This window comes from Cupressus sempervirens, chromosome 6 (assembly GCF_028749045.1).
Source record: "Cupressus sempervirens isolate cs-2001-9-10 chromosome 6, ASM2874904v1, whole genome shotgun sequence".
NCBI classification, from domain to species: domain Eukaryota; kingdom Viridiplantae; phylum Streptophyta; class Pinopsida; order Cupressales; family Cupressaceae; genus Cupressus; species Cupressus sempervirens.
The window spans coordinates 9,601,494-9,627,694 of NC_143123.1; the positions used below are offsets into that span (position 1 = coordinate 9,601,494).

Genomic DNA, 26,201 nt, shown 5'->3' on the forward strand with positions numbered 1-26,201 from the left:
GCTTATGTTGACATTTTACCTTCTAACCTCTCGTTTGATCCTGTGATTTTATTTCCACATGATATTGTGTCCCACCATGTGGGAACTCTAAATATGTCAGAGAAAAAGTGAGATATGTAAACATGAATCTGTGCATGCATGTTAGAATGAGAAACGCGTACATAAAGAGGTGAGGAATAGGATTACCGTGTCAAATATAAAAGGCATGGTTTGGCCAGATTTCCAGGAAGAAACAAGAGCCTGATCCAGAGGATAGCAGTTAACCCAACAAAACATTATCAGACAGGACATCTGAATTCAAGTAACCATGCATCAAACTTCAATAAATGTAAACGATACAAAAATGTCCTTACATCTTTGTATGCAGTTTTGTATTTTGCACGTTCACCATGATAACGAGAATCCACCGCTACTGCTATATATCCCCGGGAGGCATATGCCTGAATAATACATTGCACGTGTTTATATAATACATCTGGCCAAAATGTTTTCCAAGTTTTTGAAAGAAAATTCAAGTACAAGTTAAAAGATGAATTGCCAAATGCATATGTAAATTTAAATATGGAATAGTTTCTCTACCTCCAGCAATGGCCGCAACCATTCCTTGCATTTGTATGAGCTGTGCAGGAAAACTACAGCAGGTCTTTGTTTTACTTCACTGTCTTTAAGCTTTACAATCAGTACGGGTAAATGACCTTGTTCACCTCCCTGAGAGTGAATATGTTCAGCATAAAAGAACAAACTGAAAATTTTCCCACAGTTGCTGACAAAAAGAGGAAGAGAAGCACAATATTTAGCAAACTAGTATGCTGATGAAACATATTTATAGTGGGAGTTGGCCCAGAAGAAATTGAATTGAATATTTTCTGAAATTTAAGAATATTATGATGCTTTCCGTTCTATAAAGAATCCATCTCGTTTAACATGCAAGGAAGCAAGATATCTTTCATACTTTCAGAGCCAATAAGTGTAATGAAGAAAAATTGGAAATAAATTTTTTAAAATGAAAAGGATTTATATCCAGAAAAAGTTTGGCATCAACCTAACAGGCTTCAAAGAAATTATTTCCCTAAATAGACCAGAAAAGTTGGCAAAAGGCCTTTTTTCCATGAGGCGGGTCCTTGTATCTTTAAGTACTTGCTCTGAAATGTTAACCAAAAAAGCTAACTCCTACTTGATAAAAATCAACTCCCCTTAAATGTCATTTAGTTATAACTGAATGTTTTAGTATTGCAAAATAATATACCAAAGAGCTTTAATTAAACTAAATCCACATATAAATGAACACACCAACAAGCATATCACATTCCATGAATTATATGCTGCAAGACATTTTGTTTGGATATGCATATTAATATAATGCAAGTGAACCTGGTCGTCCGAAGAGAAGTAGGATTATACACCTTGTTTGAAACATATAAGGCAAATCAAACAGCATACCCCTTGTAGGTAGTATCCATAACAAGAGTCCCATACACCAATGTGGCTCTCACTTGGCAGTGACCTGAGGTCCTAAAGTATTACCTTTATATTTACCTTTAAAGCTAAGGCATTGGATTCCTCCGAAAAAACCTAGATCCCAGATCTGGTGCAATCTGGATAAGGATTCCACTTCGAGGCCTTGTCGGAATCCAGGTGGAAACCAGTGGAATCCATGGGTATAGGCATCTAAAACCAGGCCCCACTTTCCTCATTCTTTTAAATTAAAATGAACCTGGATGTAATATGACCCTTCTAAACCCTGATTTAACCCATAAAGGTCGTCTAAAGTCATTTATTTTTTAAATATGAAGTATGGCTTGTGATTTATGTTGTCGAGAAACTTGGGTAGTTAAACAGTTATACATAACCGAGGGAGTTACACGGGTGCGACAGTTCGCCTCACAACCCCCTCGAACATTACATGCATGAACTCCCTTCAGAGAACAGGATATGGAAAATACTATTGCATATGATGTTCATTATGCCATTGAGTTATCTCCTTATTTTGTGTTGAGTACATTACTTTCTGTCAACATGCAATAAGTTCCTGCTTAACCCATATGGGAAAACATTAGGCATCATTGTTAATTGAACCTAAAAAGCAACGAAGGGAATGGAACACAACGGCTAGATGGAAATACCTATTCATGAAAATATCACAACCAATGAAGCAGAAGTCACAGAGCTTTTTGAGGAAGAACATGCTCTAACTACTGAATTTTGCATTTTGTTTCGAGCTGCTACGAGCTGCTACTAAAACATTTGTACGGAGGAAGGCGAGACAAGAAGTGACCGAGGATATCGTGTAGGACGCACTGAATGTGAGCTTTGTTGTGGATAAACTATTGGACCAATTAACCCGTCTGTTGGCACAAACATCCTTAGCCCAAAGGAATCAAAGGGAGGAAATTGAGCGGGAACAATGCCACCAACAGATCCTACGAAATTTTGTTGAAACCAACCGTCAGGATGAGGAAGAACATGATGGGACTCGACAATAGACCAACCCATGAGCTTTATGTCATGGGAAAGAAGAATAAAAGGACACTTGTAAATTTGTAATGACAAGGTCACAGAGTCAACCAAAGTTGTAAATTTTGGATTTTTTTGAACACAAAGATCCTCCAAACTCTCACATGCCTTCCAGCAGTAGCTTATTAACCCAAATATTTTTCCTAGTCTTCTGTTTTTCTTGCTGTGAGTCGGATTGATCTTGGGATCAGCCACAGCAAGCAATAGGCAAGTCTATCGCTAGTTTTATGTGCTAAGCCAATCAAACAGATAGTCCGCTCACATGTCCCGGCCTTGCTTCACATCTTACTCTGGACAATCATATTAGAATATAATAATGTTTCTTTAATGGCCATCTTAGTTTGTCTTTAGTTTCATTGGGTAGTTTCTATTTTTGTCTTTTGCTTACGGTTGTTTCATAATAGAAACATCATCTTTCTAAATCTATATAAGGAACTTTCATCTCCACTATTTAATACAACAATAACATTGATTTACCATAACATGGTATCAAAGCGGTCGATGGGGTTTCATAATACTTGGTGAAATTTTCTTTAAAAAATCGAGCCTCTTCAAATCTGGAATTTTTTCCTAGAAACTTGTCTTTCAATTTTTTAGAATAAAAGTCATTAGGTATTTTATGAAAATTGTGGTTCATCTTCAAAGAATTTAGTCGACAATGATGAGCCTAGTTGAGGATTTTGATCGCTTGATTTCTTGGTTTGAGCAAATCGCTGACTTTTGAAGGTTGCATGTGCTTTTTGTGAACTGCATGTGTTGTTTTACGGTTGACCACATGAAGCCTGGTGTTTTGCTGCATGAAGGTTTCCCTGACAGGTTTTTTAAATTCTTTTCTCCAAAATTATCTGTTGGGTTTTAATAAAAAAATTCCTCAAAATTTATCTGTTCGGTTTAAATAATTTTTTGCTCAAAAATTATTTGTTGAGTTTTATTGTTTTTCCTCAAAATCATGTTTTGTATTCTCCGATCTGTGTCTTGAATTTTTCTGTTTAGTTTTGATGCAATTTAACCTCAAAAATGATGTCTGGTTTTCCCTATTTTTCTCCTAAACAACATGGCTTTTTGCAATTTGTTTTGAGTCATAGTTCTCATTTACAAAGTTCTTGGTCAATCATCTTGCAATTGTTTTGGGGAATAGCACATCTGCAAAAAGGTTTGGTGATTTTCCTTGAAATCATGGTTTCAGTTTCATCTCAATGTCTTTGGATATATATAGCGAGTAATACCTTTGTTACCCAACAAAGGTAGATTCCATTTTCATCTTTTGTTCACAATTTTTGCATTATAGAATGCATTGTCTTTGTAAATCTATATAAGCATCTTTCATCTCCTCTATTTGATTGAACAATAACATTGGTTTACTATAAAAAATATGCCCAATAGATGACATTACACTCACCTAGCAAGATGAGTTATTGCCTCACAACTAAACTTGGAGTTTTCAAGATTTCTCTCTAGAGGATGATTTGTCTATTTTGTGGCCATAATTAGTACAAATGTTTAATAGAAAAATAACATTGGTTTACTATAAAAAATCATGCCCAGCAGATGACATTACACTCGCCTAGCAAGAGGAGTTATTGCCTCACAACTAAACTTGGAGTTTCCAAGATTTCTCTCTAGAGGATGATTTGTCTATTTGGTGGCCATAATTTGTACAAATGACAACAATTGTATAACTAACATCTTAATTTATTTGCCTCTTTTCAAGCACCATTCTTCTAATGCCAGTGGCAAGAACTGATTTGTGTTCTAGTAGTACCTCATCGAATCTCCAACTCTGTCCCATGAATGCAGCAAAACATCAAGTGGATGAGCAAATGGAATATCTATTTCAATATGTGTCCCACAAACAATAAAAGAAATAAAGATCTGTGTTATGAAGAAATACTATAAGAGAAATTAGAGAAAAAGGATTTGAAGGAAGAAGATTGATTACATCAACGAGTTCAACCCCACATGTGATCAACTCCAAAAGGCGTACATAGAAGCCAACATTTCTTGGAGAGCTAAACCTCTTATTGCACAACTTAGAACCAACTCTTACCAGCTCCAATGTGAGATTGGAGGGTGGAAGAGGCCAAAAGAGTATTGGGAAGGGAGAGTTTGCGCATTTTGCAATTGTGTGAAGGTGGAAACTGAACAACACTCTATTTTAGATGTGATGCATACAAGGACAGTGGGGTAAAATTTGCGGATATTATATCCAACTCTTGGTACAACTTATTCAGCAAGGAAAACATTGAGAAGTAAGGGGGGCTCATAATCAACTTGCACAAAAAATGAACCAAATTACCGAAGTTGGTTTAGTGGGATGGTTGCCCCATAGGCTATGTTTAGCCTTGTGCATGTTAAAATTTCATCTATCTATCTATCTATCATATAAATTTCACACAATTTTTTTCTTTTTTTGGCTCATTTGACTTCGAGTTTGTCCTTAGCTAGCACCTCACTGCACAAGAAACTCCTCATGGCACTTGGGAACCTATTTTTTTTATATCTGACTTGCTTGTCGTTAGCATCAGGAATTTAATTCAGAAACCATGCCTTCATATGTGTATTTTTTGCATTTGAATAATGGGCACAACTTGGGAAATATATTGTCAAGTTCTCAACAACATACAAACAAAATACTTAATTTTCTTCAACCTACGCACACAAACACACAGCTCATGAGAGCTCCTAGAAAAACTGAACCAATAACAAACTTATAAAAACTGAATTCCATTAATATCTTTCTACAAAAGTTGAGTTCCTGAAAAAATCCGACTACATCAACTAGGGTGAATATCTCACCACCACAACTGATCTTCTTTGAAAAGATTACCATTCTGCAAAAAGTTGAAACTATAATCCATATAATGTCAAATGAGCTACCAAAATGCTTTTTTATACTTTTTCCCATCAAGTTCTGAAATGAACGGTTTAAAAATTCACTTTACTAAATTAAACTCACTTTTCACTCTGATAATTACCTCTCATTAAAACAATGAATAAAATTTGACACTTAAGGTCCCTTGTAAATATGTCCATGATTTGAAACAGTTCGCCCTAGTTCTAGAATGCTATGAAACTAAGGTGTTACAAGTAGTGGTTGTTGTTGCACCAAATGATCGACTTGTTAATGCCCAATACAACCATTAGACTCATAGAATCCACAGGAGGCAATTAAACCATGTCACAGATCCCAAGGGAAGCACTGACCATTTTGTCAACAATCTCCCCCTCAATGTTAACTAAGGGGGTTTGAACATGTGACCAAGCTTTGATACCATTTGTTACAAGTAGTGGTTGTCATTGCACCAAAAGATCGACCAATTAATGCCCAATATAACCACTAGACTTACAGAATCTTGAGGAGATGATTAAACCAATGTCATGAATCCCAAGGGGAGATGACCATTTTACCAACATAAGGTGCTTATAAATATTTTAATATAATTTGAGCATCCTTTGTAAACATAATTAGAAGAAACCATTAATGCACCAAATTAGCGAAAAAATTGTCAAAACACATCGAAATAGAAATCTGATTGCACTAAAGGGATCTCGATGAAGTAATGACAAGTAGAGCCAATTGAGTGATTTAATATAAACAAATGGCCTCTCAAAAGATTCATGAAGACCACACCGAAAGTTAGAAATAACATCTAAAAGATGCATATCAATCCTCAAATCACTTGAGCTCATTGGAATTGTCATATAACTCATCTAATTGACTAAACGCACCCAAAGAAAGTCAAAATCAATTGCAATGTAGAACCCTAAAATTTGGACATTGTAATCCTTTGTCCCTAAAGGTTGCTTATCCTCAAGCAATCATGTACAAAAATAGAAACATTGATTTGATCTAGACTGAAACCTTAATTATCTCAAGTCCGATATGTTAACCTCAGAGAAGAACCACCATGCTGGCAATATGCCACTTTAACCATGACTACATATCTAATGTGCAAATCAGCACTCTCCTCTCTTGTTATCCAAAAAATTAAACACCATCATAATCCAAACTGAAATACCTGAAAAAGGTTTTAATATATACAATGAAACATGTGTTGTCAAGGAATCTTAATGAAATCCAACTCAACAATTCCACTACCAGACTTGATCTTGCGCAATGGAAAAGGAAACCTGCTCAATCATGAAGCATAAATCTAAGCATATCCCCTCTTGCTGTCCTCCAAATGGAACTGACCAATCAATACCAAGGGGCAACTATAGAAAATGTCAGCATAACCAACATTGGAATCAGCTAGCCATGGAATACCTTTGTGGCCACCAACTAAAAACATTTCATTGACATTTTAAAGGAAGAAATCTGAGTACTCCAACATACTGCAATCAACCAATCATCACCAAGAGGCCAGCGTACTTACACCATCAAATGAGTGCAGTGATCAATACTCTGTAATGTTCCTCTACTGGCATTGATGCTCTCCCTTGGCCTATTGTCGACCTGGAGGAAAGAAATGCTTATGGCTTGTGTAGGACTAGTGGACCCTTACCCAGATGCAAGGTCATATGGCATGAAAAACTTGGAACACGAGATTGAAGGGGTATGGTCGTACAATAGGATTGAGGAGTGTACAGATATAGTGTGGTCCGTACGATCTTTTCTCAACGTACAGGGTGTGAGGTGGATGTTGGATGTCATCATGTGATCAATGTAAGATGCACTACACCACCGAAGGTGAAGGAATATCTTCGTACTGTGTATGTTTGTCCGTTGTCGTGTGAGTGTCAACTACAGTGAGCAATACAGATCAGCTGGTGAAGTCAATAGATGATATCGATCATGTCCAAATATTCATCCCAAACAGATTTGCACCAAAATACAAGTAGAAGCAATGAGTAAACATAGATGTCGATTCCTTATATCTGCTATGACTTAGTCATCGGAGTGTAGCCAATATCCATCGTCATCTTATGCAAAATATCATCTACCATAATATAAAGCACAGATCCATCATAAATCAAAGGATTCCCAAGTAAGTGAATTCACACACATACAATAGAATTTTAGAGTGCACAAACGGTGGGTAATGGCCAAGTTCGGCAACACAAAAATATTCTCAGATCCAATAATACTCCAATGTTACATAAGCATTGGACCAGATTCGACGGATACAAAGTAGTCGCCAAATGACAATGATTAACAAATCTCACACACAGTGAGATATCCAAGTGATATCTCCACCGGTAGAATAAGATAGTGTCGATCCACCGAAATAGCAACAAGAAGAGTAGGGAGGGTCTTCACCTTCGAAACTGCGCACAACAATCCCTCAACTTTCAACCTTCGAAAATACAAAGACAAATCAATTCTAATCCATGATAAATTACTATGCCCATACATCTCCTTATAAAGGCCTCCAAGAACCATCCAGAATTTTACAACAAGGTGACAATATTATTTTTCCACCTTTGAAACTGCGCACAACAATCCCTCAACTTTTAGCCTTCGAAAACACAAAGCAAATCAATTCTAATCCATGATAAATTACAATGCCCATGCATCTCCTTATAAAGGCCTACAAGAAGCATCTAGAATTTTACAAGCTGACAATATTATTCTATTAATTTCAGCCGCATATTTATTAATTAAAAGTCCTTTATTATTTTATTTTATTTATTTTATTATTGCATTAAAATTTGGGGACATGACATACTTTCTCAAGTGAAAGGGCAAAATTTTTACCCAATACCACAAGATCTCCCACAATCTATCAACTCCTAAAATGATTTCACAATAATCATCATGAAAATGCAAGGGTAGCACATAATAACACGAAATTCCCCCTAAAACATAGGATATATAAGCACGAAAATGGCTAGCACTGATCAAATTATCTCTAATATCTATTGCTGACTCCATCAACCAAATATTCTACTGCTAGACTGAAAATGGTTCCAAACCAATTTGCATGCCAAGAACCGGAGTTCCATGGTGACGCAGTGGAGAGCAAGAGAATCCCCAAAGGAGATGTCCTAGCCCCCAACGATATAACCACACAATGGAAACACAACAGCAAGAAGCAATAACACAAGATCTGATACCAAATCACAACTCTTTATTCATAAAATAACTGTTACATGCAATGTTTCGAGCTGTAAGGCCTTCCTGGTTACGGCCAAATACAAAGAAAGTAATAGTTCTGCAAGATCCCTCAAGATCCAATCCAAACACTAGCTAGTCCAAATCCACACTCTAGTAGAAACCTCCAAGATCTCAACTTGTGCTCACAATTCACCAAGCAACCTCCTTGTTTCTAAACCGCAACCACTAGCTCTTCTCATAAACTCACAGCTCCACCACAATCCTATTGTAAACTACCTCACATTCGGCGCTCTATCCACAGACTCAGGAAAACTTGCCCTTTAGCTTCCTCCTCTCCAAGCTTCTACTAAGAAAAGATCACACCTTGAAGCCTTGATTAGAAATGCTCATGGGCCTTGCTTAAATAGGCATTTACCACCCAAGATGTTACCAACACAACCAATGTGGGATAAAAGGTAAATGCAACTACCTTTCAAAAAATATTTAATTCCCACCCAAATACAACTAAGCACCACCACGTGACTCAACAAATACTAAATGCATGATTTAATAAAATGTCCACAAAATATTTAATTCCCACCCAAATACAACTAAGAACCATCATGTGACCCACCAAATATTAAATGCATGATTTAATAAAATGTTCACAAACTTCTAGAATTCCACCTACACACCTCGATAAATGGAATGACAACCATTTTTATTTATTTTTCTATTTACACCACCTATGCACCTCAAAAATAGAAATTCCCTTTTTTCTTTTCTTTTTCCTCCTTTTTCCCCATTATTATTATTTTATTATTTTTCCTCTAATTTTAGTCACTTTCTCTCGCCTCCAATTTTTTTTATTTTATTTTTTGTAAATTTTCCCATGCAAGATGCTCCTGCATCAGGCTCCCCAAGTAGACAAAAAAAGTGTCACACTTGTACAACAAAAGAAAGACCTACAACCATCTTCATCTTCACCAAAGGTTTCCACCTCAACAGGGACAAGAAAACCAATCTGCACATCATCCACATATGCATCACTCTATCAAACACCAGAATATCAACCATCCAATCAGCATGCTCACTCCTTGGAACAAACTGAACATAAGACATCATCAACAAACCCTCATCTACATCAGCAACTAGTGAATCGACACCAACAACAACAAACTTGATATCAACAGCAATATGTAACTCCTCAACAACATATGCCAAACTCACAACACCAGCAGTCTCATTGCTCAACAAGATGCTCTGCCACATACAAATCATCACCAACAGCAACTAGATCATTCACAACCGAGTGCTCCACAATCTCCATGTCAAACTCAACTAACTGATCATGAAAACCAATCTCCATCCCAACATCAGCAAGGTTAGGAATATCCTCAACAACAACCTCCAGTTGCTCTGCAAGTTCTGTATCAGACTCGACAAACTGATCAACAAAACCAACCTCTTCCACCTCAACTTTGCTATACCATCTTCTCTCTCGAACAAGTCTCTTAACCGCCCAGGAAAATCTCTTCCGGATCGGTATACTACAACTCCACAAACATCTACGAAATGCCTTCCTCATCCTATCCTTATCTCGATCATCCGAACTAGTTTCAAACTAAGCAACCACCTTCTTAGTTCGATCAGCCAAACTAGCTTCAAACCGAGCAAACATCTTAGAAAAATTCCTCTCCACCATATCATAGAGATTTGCAATCATCTCAGGGTCTAATCCTCTTCGAGCCATCCCTAAGATCTTCGTAAACCCTCTGCAACAAATCCTTCCCACATTCCTTGTGACAAAACTGAATTTTTTGCAAGTCAGATCGCAACCTGCCACCTTGCATGAACAATTAGGAACCACATCACAAGTCCAAGACCACGGATCTGCAATCCATGAACTCTCTACAATCATGCATCAACAAAATCAACCTTCCATCTTCACATCCATTGATCCATCTACAAGCCCTCTTCAATTGCAAGTTAAAACTACGATCTGCCACCTCGCAACCAAGAGATCTAGGACTCCAAAAAGAAAATCTACTAACAAATCAAGATCAAATCAGATCTACTTCTCCGCCCAAGTCTTGGTGCAAACTGCCACAACTTCGGCGATCTGTCTACACACTCAAGAACAAACTATGCTCTAATACCATCTGACGCAGTGCAAGGCAAGAGAATCCCCAAAGGAGATGTCCTAGCCCCCAGCAATATAACTACACAGCGAAAACACAACAGCAATAAACAATAACACAAGATCTCATACCAAATCACAACTCTTTATTCATAAAATAAATGTTACATGCAATGTGTCGAGCTGTAAGGCCTTCCCGATTATGGCCAAATACAAAGAAAGTAATAGTTCTACAAGATCCCTCAAGATCCAATCCAAACACTAGCTAGTCCAAATCCACACTCTGGTAGAAACCTCCAAGATCTCAACTTGTGCTCACAATCCACCAAGCAACCTCCTTGTTTCTAAACCCTAGCCACTAGCTCTTCTCACAAACTCACAACTCCACCACAATCCTATTGTAAACTACCTCACATTCGGTGCTCTGTCCACAGACTCAGGAAAACTTGCCCTTTAGCTTCCTCCTTCTCTCCAAGCTTCTACTAAGAAGCTTTCACACCTTGAAGCCTTGATTAGAAATGCTCATGTGCCTTGCTTAAATAGGCACTTACCACCCAAGATGTTACCAACACAACCAATGTGGGATAAAAGGTAAATGCAACTACCTTTCAAAAAAGTATTTAATTCCCACCCAAATACAACTAAGCACTACCACATGACCCAACAAATATTAAATGCATGATTTAATAAAATGTCCACAAAATATTTAATTCCCACCCAAATACAACTAAGCACCATCATGTGACCCAACAAATATTAAATGCATGATTTAATAAAATGTCCACAAACTTCTAGAATTCCACCTACACACCTCGATAAATGGAATGACAATCATTTTTATTTATTTTTCTATTTATGCCACCTATCCACTCCCTTTTTTCTTTTTTTACAACTAAGCACCATCATGTGACCCAACAAATATTAAATGCATGATTTAATAAAATGTCCACAAAATATTTAATTCCCACCCAAATACAACTAAGCACCATCATGTGACCCAACAAATATTAAATGCATGATTTAATAAAATGTCCACAAACTTCTAGAATTCCACCTACACACCTTGATAAATGGAATGACAACCATTTTTATTTATTTTTCTATTTACGCCACCTATGTACCTCAAAAATAGAAATTCCCTTTTTTCCTTTTTTTTCCTCCTTTTTCCCTATTATTTTTTTTAAAATTTTTCCTCTAATTTTCGTCACTCTCTCTCCTCCAATTTTTTTTTTTAAATTTTCCCATGCAAGATGCTCCTGCATCACATGGGTGCTGATTGCAAAGTGGTCAGTGGGTAAAGATCTAACATATTTCCAAATTTCTTGCAATTCAAAAGAATTATTGCTAATCATATACAGTTTCAATACTACTATTCATGAGCGTTCAAAGGGGAGAATCAATGGATTTGGATTTATTTCAAATGTTTAACATTTCAGTCCAGAAAGAGACGGTTTGAAGAAAAATTAACATAGAAATGGAAAACTCAAATACTTCAAAATTAAAATGTAGTTCTGACCTTATATTGCAGTCTCAAGAATTGTTTTTGCCATGTTACAAATAGGCTAAATAGTTAAGTTGTTGATGCACTCCTCGAAGGTATGGATGCGAATGCAGATGTGGATTCTCAAGGAGGCAGTTTTGAAGGCAGAGGCCTTGAGGATGCTTGCAAGAAGCACATCCTAGGCCCCTGAATTCTTTGTGGATGCATCAAGTCTCAATAGAGCCTCTTAACGCATTCTAGGGCATCTACAAATGAAAAAATCAAATTTGACGTTATTTTGCAAAAAATCAACATAAAGCACCTTTTACCATGTGGCTTATAACACTTTTTACCATTGTTTTTGGCCTAAAACCCTAAAACGGCCTTAGTAGAGGGCATTCATTGTATTTTCATCTCATCTTGTTTGTAGCTAGGCTCTCTTCTTAGTTGATCTCTATTTTCGCATTTTGAAAGCAATGCGATTATTTTTGAAGAGGATCATTTGCGGGTGCTAGATAGCTTCCACAAAGGAGATCTAAGCATCTAATATAAGCATTTGATCCCATTCTTAAGTCCATTAATGCTTTTTTTGAGATTTTGATGAATTGTTTTAAGGTTGGGAAGAATTTTTTCAACTTTTTAAATTATTTTATTAAGAAATTAAGATTTAGCTATCTATTTTAATATTTTTATCTTTTTTGGCACTGTAAGCTTGATTTTATAGTGTTTTCCTAATTTCAATTATTTAATTTCTTATAATAGCAAAAAATTAGATTGCATTGTACAAGAATGGCTGCCAATGGTAGTTAAAGTTCAATTTGAGGGCAAGGAGCCAATAAATTCAAAATTGATGGAGGATCTCCTTTATGGAGACATACCAATATCACAAGTTTCAAGTGGTAGCTCATACATTTGGAAGTGTAATGTATGTGATGGTAAAAGACCATTTTCATATTCTCGGGTCAAACTTCATTTAATGGGCTCTTATGGTAAAGGAATGGGAATGTGCAAAAACAAAGATGAGAAGGGGATATCTAGTGCACTTATAGCAGTATATATAAAAGAACGAGAAGAGGTTGATAAATTGATTAGAAGATCAAAACAAAGTTTTTATCAACCCCCATCTGGAAATAAAAAAATGCAATACCTATTGAAGCTGATGTATACTCCAAACATCCATTCTTGCAAGTACCTGTACTGAAAGTGTGAGAGGAAGCAATAGAAATCACCACCTACAACAGAGGTCCATTGGGCAGGACATTTTATATGGAAGCAAGAGAGCTTGTTGATCAAGCCATTGCATGTTGCTTGTGCGCTAATGGTCTTTCTTTCAATTTGGTGAGATCGTCCTATTGGAAGGATATGTTGGCAGCCATCAATAAAGCACCAGTTGATTACATAGGTCCTGGGTATGAAAATGAATGTAGCACCCTATTGCAAAAAGAGGAAAATTGGGTTTTAGTGGATGCATTACATGTATTTCATTTCAAAAATATCATGCAATGGAGTTGTGTTAAGTTTTCTATTTAGCACATGTTTATTTGAAAATATCACTTAAAGGGGTCGAATACATATTTACATATTATGTGTAAATATGTTCAAAAAGTGATATTTTGCTTAAATGTTTTAAATTAAAACAATAAAGTAAATCCCAACATCAAATTAGACTATAAAGTGGTAAAGTCACTTAAGTGATAAATTAAAAAGAAACTCAACATCATATTTTAACATAAAGTGCACTATATCTGTTGGAATATATGGAAAGAAAGGAATAACCACATATTCAGAGAGAAATATATCCCCCAGAGGTGGTTTCCCGAATGACTATGGCCCTAATTAGGGAATGCACATTGAACTGGAAATGGAAACCTCACCCCCATTCCCCACACTTGGATAAGAGATGGGTGGAGGTGTGGGATATATCTCATCTAGTGGAAAAAAAAAACACGAAGGCCTTGAAAAGGAAGGGTACTAGACGGAAGTCACCCCCCCCAAATTGGTGAAGACTCAATTTCGATGGATCTAAGAGTAATGGTAATGCGGCTGCGGGGGGTGTAACCCAAGATGAACAAGGAAATTGCATTAAGGACTATGCAAGTAACTGTGGAAAAATATCTAGTAATGAGGTGGAGACTCTAGGTGTTTTGTGGGGTTTAAGGACAGCTATTGACTTGGGCATTCAAAAATTAGTGGTTTAGGGCAACTCATTGCTTGTCATCAAGACCATTAACGGGGTTTGTAAGATGAGTTAGCATGCCATGACGATAATAAGGGATGCTCAAATATTATTAAATAGGTTTATTGAGACCACCATCCACCATGTCTATCGTAAAGGGATCCAAGTGGCAAACAATCTAGTTGCGTATGGACACAATGTAATCAATCAACCGAACTGGGAAAGGGAGAACGATCTTCTGACAGCAATTTTATCGCCCGTTCAAAAAGAAAAACTTTTCATACAATGACTACTATTTCAAACTAATGGTTTGTGAGAGTAGGATTTATGATGGCCCCTTACGAGACAAGGGATTTTATGATGATGATTTTAAATTGGATCACCTTTCCAATAAATATCATTAATATGATTCTTTATGCCAAGAGCGGGTTCATAACGCAAGGCAAGATATGCAGCAATTTTCTTCAATCCCAAAGGACAGCACTTTCCAACTCCCAATGGCCATTTTTACAGAAAGGCTACGGAAAGGAGAAGAGGAGGAATAGGGGAGTATTTATTATCCCATTTTCAATGCAATAAACCCAAGTGTAATTAAAACACCATAGCCCTTATTATTAATGACTTTTGTTGTTAAAAAAGAAAAGGTTTTCTTGGTTCTCTATGCATTTCTCTTGGTTTTTCTAGTAGCCTAGCTGAGGAGATGACTGAAGTTGTGGATGACTTGGTGATCAAGCTTAGAGACAACGAATCCATGGAGACTGCCAACGCTTGGATTAAGCCACCCAAAATTGAAATTATCAAGGAAGATAAAGCTGTTTGGACTTAATTGCGGGAAGGGGGTTTAATTTGGTTTATGGAATGCATTGAAGGCCACGCTGAGAGGGTCTCATGGCAATTTGAGACTCTTGGAAGAACCGTTCGGTGGCTGAATGGAGTATCATTTGGAATTACTAAGGAGTTTATTGCGAACGCCACAAGTCCTTGCTCTAGAAGGGAAAAATTGGAGAAAGCCGCAAAGGGTTACGGATGAAACAAGCTTGAGGAAATTCTTCCGACCTAACAAGGCTTCTGTTCGTATCCATGGTGGATTTTCCCGTGAGAAACTACCTGAACCAACCCTAGAATATGGTCTACTATGTGATCATGAGGTGCATCAGCGTGGAAGACAGGTATAAAGTGATTTACTATTACCACTTTCCCATTCTCAATCACTTTAGGAATAGGGAAAGTATTTCCTTTCCTTAACTGTTATTACATTCTATGGAGGATTGTGTTTAGAATGTATGCAAGTAGAAAGGAGAGGTAAAGAGCTTCACCATATACCATCAAGCCCTAATGTTTTGCCTTTTTACTTTTCATAAAGGTCTTAACCCTTATATTCCTAGCCCGGCCCCATCCCCACCCAAAATCATTGATGTCTCCCAGACTTCATCCCCTTCTGGAAAATTCAAGATGATTAGGAGCCCTCTGCCACTGTTAGGAAGGTTGAAATGGACAAAATTGAGGTTTTAGATGTGGAAAGTACTAGAGCTATGACCAAAAAGGGAACCCATAGGTCTAGTAAGAGATTGAAAGATAAAAAGCCCTCTACTCCACCTGGCAAGGAGAAACTAATTAGTTATGATTCTACGAAGAACTCCGGGAAAAAAGGAGGCCCTAAACCTAAAAGGAAAGCCACTAGAAGAAATTATGACAAACAGGAAGAGGAGATAGCTAGTGAAGACAAGAATGAGGAGAACATAGACGAGGGTCCGACAGTCCTATATCTTCCCGTGTGTCAGATACTTTCAAAACAGAGACCAACACCCCTAAGTCTAGGAAGGGGGGTGATATAGGTCATCAGGGGATGATTACCTTTCCTGTTAGCATTTTAAACTATGAAGCTCAAAACCAGGGGACTAAGAAGAAAATGGAGGTCCAAGTTGATAAGCCTGTGGGAGGTAATAACCAAAAATAAGAGAATAATGTATCTCAGGCTACTATTGCTAAACAAACCCCTGCTAAACAAGATTTTTCCAAATTGGAGGATCCATTACTAGTCTGATAAAAAAGAATGAGGAGCTTGAGGACAAGTTTGATAGGGTGGTGAATTTTTTTGTCCGTGTTATGCATTCTGTTGCGACCGCCCTCTATCTTCTACAGGCTGGGAAGGAGGAGAGCAATGATACCAAGGACATGGAGACTACCCACTCACTTTATGGCTTCCTGGCGAATGATTGGTCACGACTACTACTGGAGAACCTAAACAACCAAAAGGAGAATTAGCTCTTGGTCCCTTGTCTTTTCTTTTTTGATGTTTATGTTTACTGGTTACTACGCAGCCCATAGGGCTTATTTTGTTATCAATCACTAGACTTGGTTTATGCCTAGAAACATAAGAAGGGCTAGTTATTTTGTATAATTCTAACAATATGTTAACTGATAACAATAGTAAGTTTAATTGTAGGAATATATTAGTAAGGAGGGGTTTGATAATAAGGAAGGGGGTTGGTTAATCATATGGTAATGACTTTTGGCTGATCTTCAACCTTGTTTTTCTATTTTTGGGTTAGCCCCCATTCTGGTTGGTTTTTAATATCAAAAATATAGAGTGCACTATAATGACTTTAATCACTTAAGTGATAAATCTAAAGTGATAAAGTAACTTAAAAACATAACATAAAGTCATTTTAAGATATATTTTTCAAAAAATGCATCTCAACATTAGAATATAAAGCCATTTTTTTAATATGCAATTGAACTTGATAACCCCCATTTTTTGGGCACTTAATCTTTAATATCTTAACTGACAACTCCATTCAAGTCCGAAGATATGTGGACTCGAAGGGAAAACTGAAAGCAACAAATTGAAGGAAACAAAAAAACTAAAACAGTCTAAACAAACACTTGAAAACACAAAAGGGACTTTGAAGACCTCAAAATCAAATATAGGCTAACAAACTGAAAAAATGGAAATGAGGTAAGGAGAGCCTTCAGTAAAAGGATTCGTTATATGAATTGGTAACAATTAATTGATCAATCTTGGCCAATCAAATAGTGAATTATATTAGAGAAATGTGAAACTCAATTGGAAAAATTTCGTACTGTTACCTCCATTTTGACAACATCCCCAAAAGGGCAGATGTTTTTGAAGGTAGTTGATTTAATGGGGAAGAAAAAGATGCACAGTTCACTCCATAATTCTCATTGAGCCCATAGGGATAGTGGATAGTAAGAATGTGGTCGAGGTGATTACAGATTGTTGTCCTCAATGAAATCACAAAATTGAAGCAACCCTGCGGAATTTTCTCATGGATTCGTAGATGCATCCTCTTCATCTTAACGCATTGATGAGACATCATGAAAACAATTCATTATCCCCAAATTGTTCTTCGTGCAGTCTTACTTATGTGTTCTTTTGAAAGTTTCCCATCAAGATTATCCCCAATTGTTTGTTGGTTAGAGTTCCCTTTCTCTAACTACAAACACAATTTGCAGTTAACTTTCTCGTCTTTTCTTTGTTTTTCTTTGTGTTGTATATAGTTTTTGGTTTTGCTTTTGCCTTAGCTGAGTAGCCCTTGGAATTCCGCTCAATTCAAACTAACTTGGATCCAAATCAAAGTTGTCTAGCTCAAGTTATAATGGAAAAAGTAGAGTTTTTCAGGAACTGCATATTTTTATTTAACACCTTATAAAATTGGCTTTTATTGCCAATTGCACGACATAAGATTATATTCGATATTTAAAGTGGATTCTATGGTCCATTTTAAAATTTCAGCTCATTCTGAGCTGATTATTTGACCATAATTTTTTTTATGTTTCGAAAATAGTCTTTTCCAAGACTATTTTTCATGTTACTTTGTTAAAAACTATAATTGAATATTAAATATAATTACGTGAGACAACTTAAGTGTATAGAGTGGGGTTTTTATTTCATATTGCATATATCCACATGCAAAATACTTCATAAAAAACCACTCCGAATAAATTAGAAGTCCAATCAATAATTTAAATGGACTTTTTAATATGCAATAACACATTTAATGTGTTAAGTAGGTTTTTAATATGTAATTAGATATTTTAAACTTATTTAATTAATGTAAGTGGAAAAATGTTTACTCATTTGCATATGTTGTTGCATGTATAAGTTTACTTTATATATATATATATATATATATATATATATATATATATATATATGCATTTAAATGGGATTTTTCTAACCCATTACATATACATCTTTTAAAATTGATACATAATGGACTTTTTAAGTTAAAATACATGTTTTAATGATATGTAAATCCACTAGGTGGCGATTTTGAACCCAATTGCATGTGTATGTAATATTTAAAAACCCATTTCACTTAGCCTAAGCCAAAGTGGCATTTTCTGGCCCAACTACATGCATTTTAAAATGTGTTTTTATGTTTCAAAACCCCACCATGGCAAAGTGGCAACTTTTCGCCCAATTGCATGTCTTTCAAAAACAGGTAAATGGTCTCCAAAAGTGCATTTTGCACTAAGTCCTTAATAAAAAAACACAAAATGGCGATTTTGAAGCACATTGCATGCATTATAATATATGCATTCACACAACGAAATCATGTTTTCAACTTGCAGCTTGCATTTGGAGGGGTTTTAGACACATTTTTCAAATGCAAATGCAACCAAGAAAAGAGTGTTTTTACTTCATAACATGAGACTTTTTGATTAAACACACAAAAGTGGCAATTTTTAGCCCAAAAACACATTCTTGACACTCAAAACTTCACTTTTTCAGCCTTTTTCTCCAAGAAAGGGTTTTCCAGCTTTCAAATGCTCATATTTTGAGCATTTTTTAATCATTTTTTATGATCTAAGGGGATTTTTTTGCCAAAAATCACCCAAAGAACACATTGGGCTACTCAAAAATGGAGTTTGTTGAGTGTTATCTTCATTTCTCAACCCATCTAGGGCACATTTTTGCTCAAAAACGGCCTAGTTTTGAGCAATTTGCAACATTAAAACAAGTGATTGGATCAAGGTAAGTTTGAAAGCATTTCCTATCCTTCCTGGCTTGTATTCATGTCTTCTAAATCACTTGATATTAGTTGGATGTCATTTTCCAAATTCTTTGCATGTTGCACATTGCATGGTCAAAACGGTTGTTAAAATGATGTAATTTTTTGCTCTGACTTCCTACACTTGGCAAGCTACGAATTTTGACTCATCTCTTGCAAGGATTGAGTCAAGATTCGAAGTCTATTTAACACTTCATCTTGCAGTCTTTCTAAATCAAAAAATTACTTTGATTGCATTTTTAGATTTTTCACGAGTGTTTAAAACAACTTCTTCTCTTACCTCTTGATAAAAGGGTATGATTCCTTGTTATATTTCATAAGGCTGTTGTTGTATTGTGTATGAAAATCTCATCATTTCCATTTTCAGATTTGCATGTTTTTGTGTATATGTTGTCACTTCTTTTTCTTTCGTCTTCTTCTTCAAGTTGCATATGCAAGGTCCCGTTTACATGCATGTGCAATCAAGGATAAACTCTCGTAATATGGAAGCAAGTCCCTCTTTTCCCCACATGAGAATGCAAGTGCAAGTCCTACCAGTACACATTTCATGAACCTTCATATGGCTGTCCTATGGATGAAGAAGAATTTCCCACATGCTTGTTGGATACATAGTATGACTTACACCTATTAAAGTATGCTATGTTTCCATTTCATTACACTATAGCACATTTAAAAGCTCATTGTCCACGTGGCTATTCTAGTCATTTTTTCGTCATTCTGAGCTTTACCCATTCGCTCATTCACTATCCCTACCCATTCCATGTCCTTTCCCTATACATACCTTGCTCGAATATGTGTTTTTACAAACCCAAATTTACTATGGACCCTTCATATGACGATGTTCATACACTATGGAACTTTCATGTGACATTTGCGCAGGCACACCATCGGCAATGTCAAGAGAAGTTACAACAACAAAAGGGGTACAAATTTTTGGTTGAGGGTCAATATGGCCATATTTGTTTGACATCATGCACCATACACTCTCAACTTGGTCATGCAAAAAATTGGCACTCAAATAGATTGCGTAAACAAATATACCAATAGAGGAAGGAGATATATATTTTTGTGACGAACTATCGAATGTCATAATCGATATTGTATTTAACTTTGTTTAATATTTATTGACATATTGTCATTAACTTGCTTAGGTTGCTAAGACCCGATTTACATCTCATACTATTGTCATGAGACAACTTATCAAGGTGCAAGAGGCATTGGGCCAAAGGGTTATTTCTAACTAATGGGGTCTATGAAAGGCTTCACATTTAGAAAGGGCTCAAAAGGTTAAGGCATCGGTCTTCGATAATGTTTGATGGGCTCATGTGAAATTTGTATTGGATTTCACCAAGCCTATCATAAGTATGCTCCACTTTGCTAATACAGATAAACCTTGTTTGGGGGGATGTCTATGATGGCATGGACACAATAGTAGAGAAGGTAAAACTTTCCACACAAAAACATGGGAACGACCCCACAGAATGTGAACCCTCATGCAATAGGATGGAAAGCATCATTCATCACTGTTGGGAAAATATGACCACCACATTGTACCACCTTGCATATGCTCTATCTTTGAGGTACTATAGCGAGGAAATGCTTCCTATGCCAAATAAAGTAGCACCATATGTGGATGAAGAAGTTGCTAATGGGTGCTATAAAGCTTTTCAAAGACTCTTTAAAGATGATGAAATTCACAAAAAAGTTAGGGCAAAATTTGGCTTATTTGTAGTGTAACATGGAGATGTGCACTCGGTCCCAAACAACACCCCACCCCCCCCCAAACTGGGTGCTAGGATGTCCCTAGGACGGTACTGCCCAGGCATCCCTTGATTGCACCCCAGGACGCAACAAGGTGCGGCCGACAGTAGGGGTTGAAAAAGAAAAATAAAATAAGAATTTTTTTTTATTATTTTTTAATTTTTAATTGAGCCCTAAACTATGTGGGTAACATATAGGGCCCTCTAAGTCTTCAAATGGCATGTATACTTCATTTGGCATTCACATTTGACATTTTTATTATTGCAACAGCTGAAAGCAAAGTGAAATCAAGTGGTTGAAGAGCTTGGAGAGTGATTACAAGATCTCTTGGAGGAAGTGGAGCAAGAATATTCAATCTTGCAAGTGATTTCAGCAAGGTAGGTTTTTATTTATTTTTAGTATTTCCTGTGTTTTGCATTTTGATTTATTTTCAGATTTTCATTCTAGTTTGTTGCAATTTTTTTCAAAAATGTCATGTTCAAATTTGTCATTAGAATGCATTGTTATTTTTTTTTTTTGTTGAAATTTCAATTTTGAATGCATTATGTTATCAGTGAAGTTGTCGGATCAATATTTTGTCCTGTTTATATTATAGATAGATCAGACTCATAAACAGAGCTACTGGTTTAGTCAACCTCCAGTAGATGGATTACTGTTCATGTCTCAGTAAATCGTTTGAAATTTGAATACCGTCACTCAAAATACTGCAGTTTATAATGTAAATTTCTATGACAATATAAATGGAATTTATAAACTCGGGTGTGAAAAGGTTGATCAGATTCCATAGATAGCAAGACCAATCTGAACTAGGCATTTCATGGTTTAAGACTGATCTCGATCTATATATGAAAGGCTTTTAGTTTATCAGCAATATAACTAAATTTCAATTTTGAATGCATTATGTTATCAGTGAAGTTGTCGGATCAATATTTTGTCCTGTTTATATTATAGATAGATCAGACTCATAAACAGAGCTACTGGTTTAGTCAACCTCCAGTAGATGGATTACTGTTCATGTCTCAGTAAATCGTTTGAAATTTGAATACCGTCACTCAAAATACTGCAGTTTATAATGTAAATTTCTATGACAATATAAATGGAATTTATAAACTCGGGTGTGAAAAGGTTGATCAGATTCCATAGATAGCAAGACCAATCTGAACTAGGCATTTCATGGTTTAAGACTGATCTCGATCTATATATGAAAGGCTTTTAGTTTATCAGCAATATAACTAAATTTCAATTATGACAAGCCTCGAGGTTAATTGACATTGTTTTATGTGTGGACTCGCAGATGTGATCAAATTTACAGCATCTCCCCTAAATAAGTTAAACATAACCACATCTTCCAGTGGCTGTAATATAATCACAAGGATATCTTTCCAAAAGGGAAACTAATAGATCCTAACCGAGTATTAAACAATTGGAAAAACAGTCAGCACTAATCAAAAGGAAGCAATCTCATTTAAAGTTAATAGTATGATAATTGACAATAATCTCTATGTCATCTATATATACTACAGAGCATCTATGGATGAACTCTATTCAAGAAATTAATTACTAGAAAACAGAATCAAAATGCATCACTCAGATTTTCTATAACTATACCATATGAAATGAAGTAATGTAGGACAAATGACTACGACAGAAACAAACACCAATCCTAATATGATCACTTAACATATAAGGATTGGAAAATCAGTCTGAAATTAAATTAGGAACGTGGTCACCTGCACTTAACAGCTCCCCAACACTATAAAGAATTTAAATTTAATAGTATTGCTGGATAACTTTGAAACAGAAATCATTAAATAAATAAATGAGAACTACAACCATACTCTGAAAAGCTCTTCCTGTGCCAAAGCAATTTAGACTACAACGTTCATTTTAATAAGCTACAGCAAATCTTAAAGAACAGAGTCCTATATGTAGATTAATACCAGAATATGAAGTAATGTATAAAAAGGGTTATGAAGGATAAAAGCTAATCTCAATCACATGTTCAAATACATAACTAAAAGGATTGAGGAGATAATAAATGTATGCTAAAAAAGCCAAAGCAATTAGTTGATTTAAAAAGATTATAAAGAACATCAAATAAAAAGTACTAAGCTGAATATTCTGAACTACAAATTACTACTTATTAACATATTAGGATAGGCTTCAAAGATCCTAGACTGTTTATCACTTTTTAACTAAAGATTAATGAGTGCATATATTAAAGATTCTTTGATTGCAAATGATATAAATGTTTCCTAAAAATGATCTTGATCAAGATAAGTCGTTTTGCAGAGCCCTCAAAACAGGCAAAGGAGGAATCACAATCCATTCATTACAAGTCATCTAAGCCATCAAATAACATGGACAGAATAAATCAAACACACTAACAAGGAATGGAACACAAGGACAGGTTCAGATAAACAGGAAGCATTGAAGTAACAACAATAAAGGTTAATGCAGAAATAAGTAGACATGATTCATAAACTCAAATTTGAAGCACTGTAATGTACAAGTAGAAATTTATAAAGGAAGGTATGCCTTCCGGAATCTTCTTAACGAAAGGGAAGAAACGAAGTAAGTGAGGGTATGCCCTCCCAAAGACCTTTGACAAATATCAAAGCCAATTGTAATATCTCATTTACAGGACATTAATGTCCCATGCTACACTGGGGTTTTCTTCCCCGTTCTTTTTCCCCAGTGCCCGCACTTTGAACAGGAAAAGAAAACTTTTGCAAATATTTTTAAATATAATATAATATATAGGGCACTATGCCTTTGACTGATCAAAACAAAAAAAAATTGAATGCATTATGATTATTAAGTTGATGATCATTATGATTATGCTTTTTGACTAATGCTGAAATTTATTTCAACTTCTAAACAAGGCTGAAAGTAGTTAGTTTTTTCTTTTTTTAATTTACTAATTAGACTGAAATCTATGATTTTGTGAAATGCAATGTATAAATGGCCTACAGTCAAAGTGCAGAAGACATGGATGTGCATAAGGAAAGTCAAAATGCCAACTTATTTGAGTATGATCCTGAGCATGAGGCTGATCCTGAGGCACAATCCAAACCTCCTTATGTTGCAACAAGAGCACCTTCTACTGATTGCCCCTATGATACTTTGGCATCATTTGCTAGTGGTCCTTTTGACTCAAAATCCCCTCTACAACAATTTTCTATTAAAGTGTCACTTCCTACAGCTACAAGTGAAGGTACACATAAATGGAAATGCAATTTTTGTGGTGTAGAATGGTATGGCAGCATTACTAGAGCTAATTCACACTTCTTTTGGATTGGATATTGTGTTAGTCCTTGCAAGTTTCTTGCAAATGCTGAAATGTAAGTGTAGAATTGATATAACAATTTGTGGGGTATTCCTGATGATAGTGCAGTTCCAGTGCCTAAATCTTTGGTTGGTACGCAAAAGGTTCAGACTATTTGACAATTACAGGGGCGGCAAGATATTCAGAATCAGCTTCCATTCATAGTTCAGAAGGGGGCAGCAGCAAGCGGAAAGGAAGGAAGGAAGTTCTAGCACAAATAACTCCATTGTTGATTTGTTTAATGTGCGCATAAAGGAGCAGCTAGAAGAAGTCATTAGTGAGTTCTTATTTGCCAATAGCATCCCATTACATGTTACTCGATCTCTCTACTATAAAAAGATGATGTCAATGGTGGAAAAGGACAAAGGGCCTGTTGGTTCCCAAAACTGCAGATTGGAATCCTACGAGTCTTGCCAACTCGATGCTAGGATATCCAACTAGTTATGACCAACTTGACGGGATTGATTGATGCCATCCAAATCCCCTTCGGTTTTGGCTCTGCAAGGCCAAGGTGGGTGTACCTAATCCTAAACAAAACACTTAGGTCCAAGACACTTATAGCAGATTGATTAGAATGCGAATGTATTGAAAGTTTCTCAAACGGCAAGGATTATAGAAAACTTCAAGCTTATCGATTGTGAATTAAGAATAATAAATCAATATATGAATGTTTTCAAAATAAAAATAAGTATGGATGATTGCAACAAATGAATATATTAATTCTTCAAAGGAAAGATATGAAATCATTGCCAGTGTATGGATTGCAAACTATGAAAAATATAAAGACCAGTGCCGAAGGGCAATAAAGTTAATATTATAAGTTTAGAACGTACAACTTTATAAAATTCTACACACATCAATTATAAACAATTTAATAATCAAGATGCGACAAATCAAATATATGGACGCAATTTAAAATAGTCTAGAATGTACTTTAACTCTTGTGGTAAGGAGACAAACTAGACATAGATTCGGAAACAATTAAATATTTCTCAATATTTATGATGTTCAATTTTAAACAGCTATAATTGATCCTGTCCAATATCTATCATATAAATTATTTTTAAAATTAAAATAATAATTATAAAGGACAAAACTAGATAATACTTTAACTCTAAAGCTTCATGCAAATAAAATAAAATAAATATTTCATACTGATTATATGCCGGAAATAAAATTGCACTGGAGACACTCCTTACAAATGATCCATCCAATACAGTTTGACTCTAGAATTGCATATGAATCTATTCAATAATCTACAATCCACGGCCTTAGTTCAAAACTTCATTCATTTGCCAATGAAAGAATAAAATATATCAAAGTGCATAATAATATGAATATCTAAGTTTTTGAAATTATATGAATGTCTTTCTTTTGATTTCTCATCTCATATTTATAAAGGATGGAGATGTATGTCCTCAACCATCGCACCTCTTTTTAAAAAATAACTAACCTATGTAAAATACTTAATATAATTTAATTTTTCCAAAATACAACCGGCGGTGCCTATAGTTTCCATTGCACATACTCTTATAGCCTCCTCAGGTGGTAATATCCTTCCAAGTGTACATTTCTTAACTCATGAGTGCGGGAAATACATGGACGGCACAACTTCAACATGTGTGGCATAGTCATTGCATTGTAGAGATTTCATTCATTTCACCGTAGGTGTTGTTAACAAATCACCCTTTCTCTTGTGCCTAGGTTCGCAAATAGTCTTCTGACT

The 26,201-nt window shown here is 35.7% G+C and overlaps 1 protein-coding gene across 2 annotated transcripts in view; it reads right to left on the reverse strand.

Annotated features, from left to right (window-relative positions):
* LOC149550751 (alpha/beta-Hydrolases superfamily protein) overlaps positions 1–26,201 on the reverse strand; it is a 54,933-nt gene that overhangs the window by 14,631 nt on the left and 14,101 nt on the right. For both annotated transcript variants that reach the window (XM_089786305.1, XM_089786307.1), the window contains exons 4-6: positions 580–708; positions 354–440; positions 187–240 (exon numbers count right to left, since the gene is read on the reverse strand). In XM_089786305.1, coding sequence (XP_089642431.1) covers positions 187–240; positions 354–440; positions 580–708 — 270 coding nt within the window. The remainder of the gene's footprint in view (positions 1–186; positions 241–353; positions 441–579; positions 709–26,201) is intronic.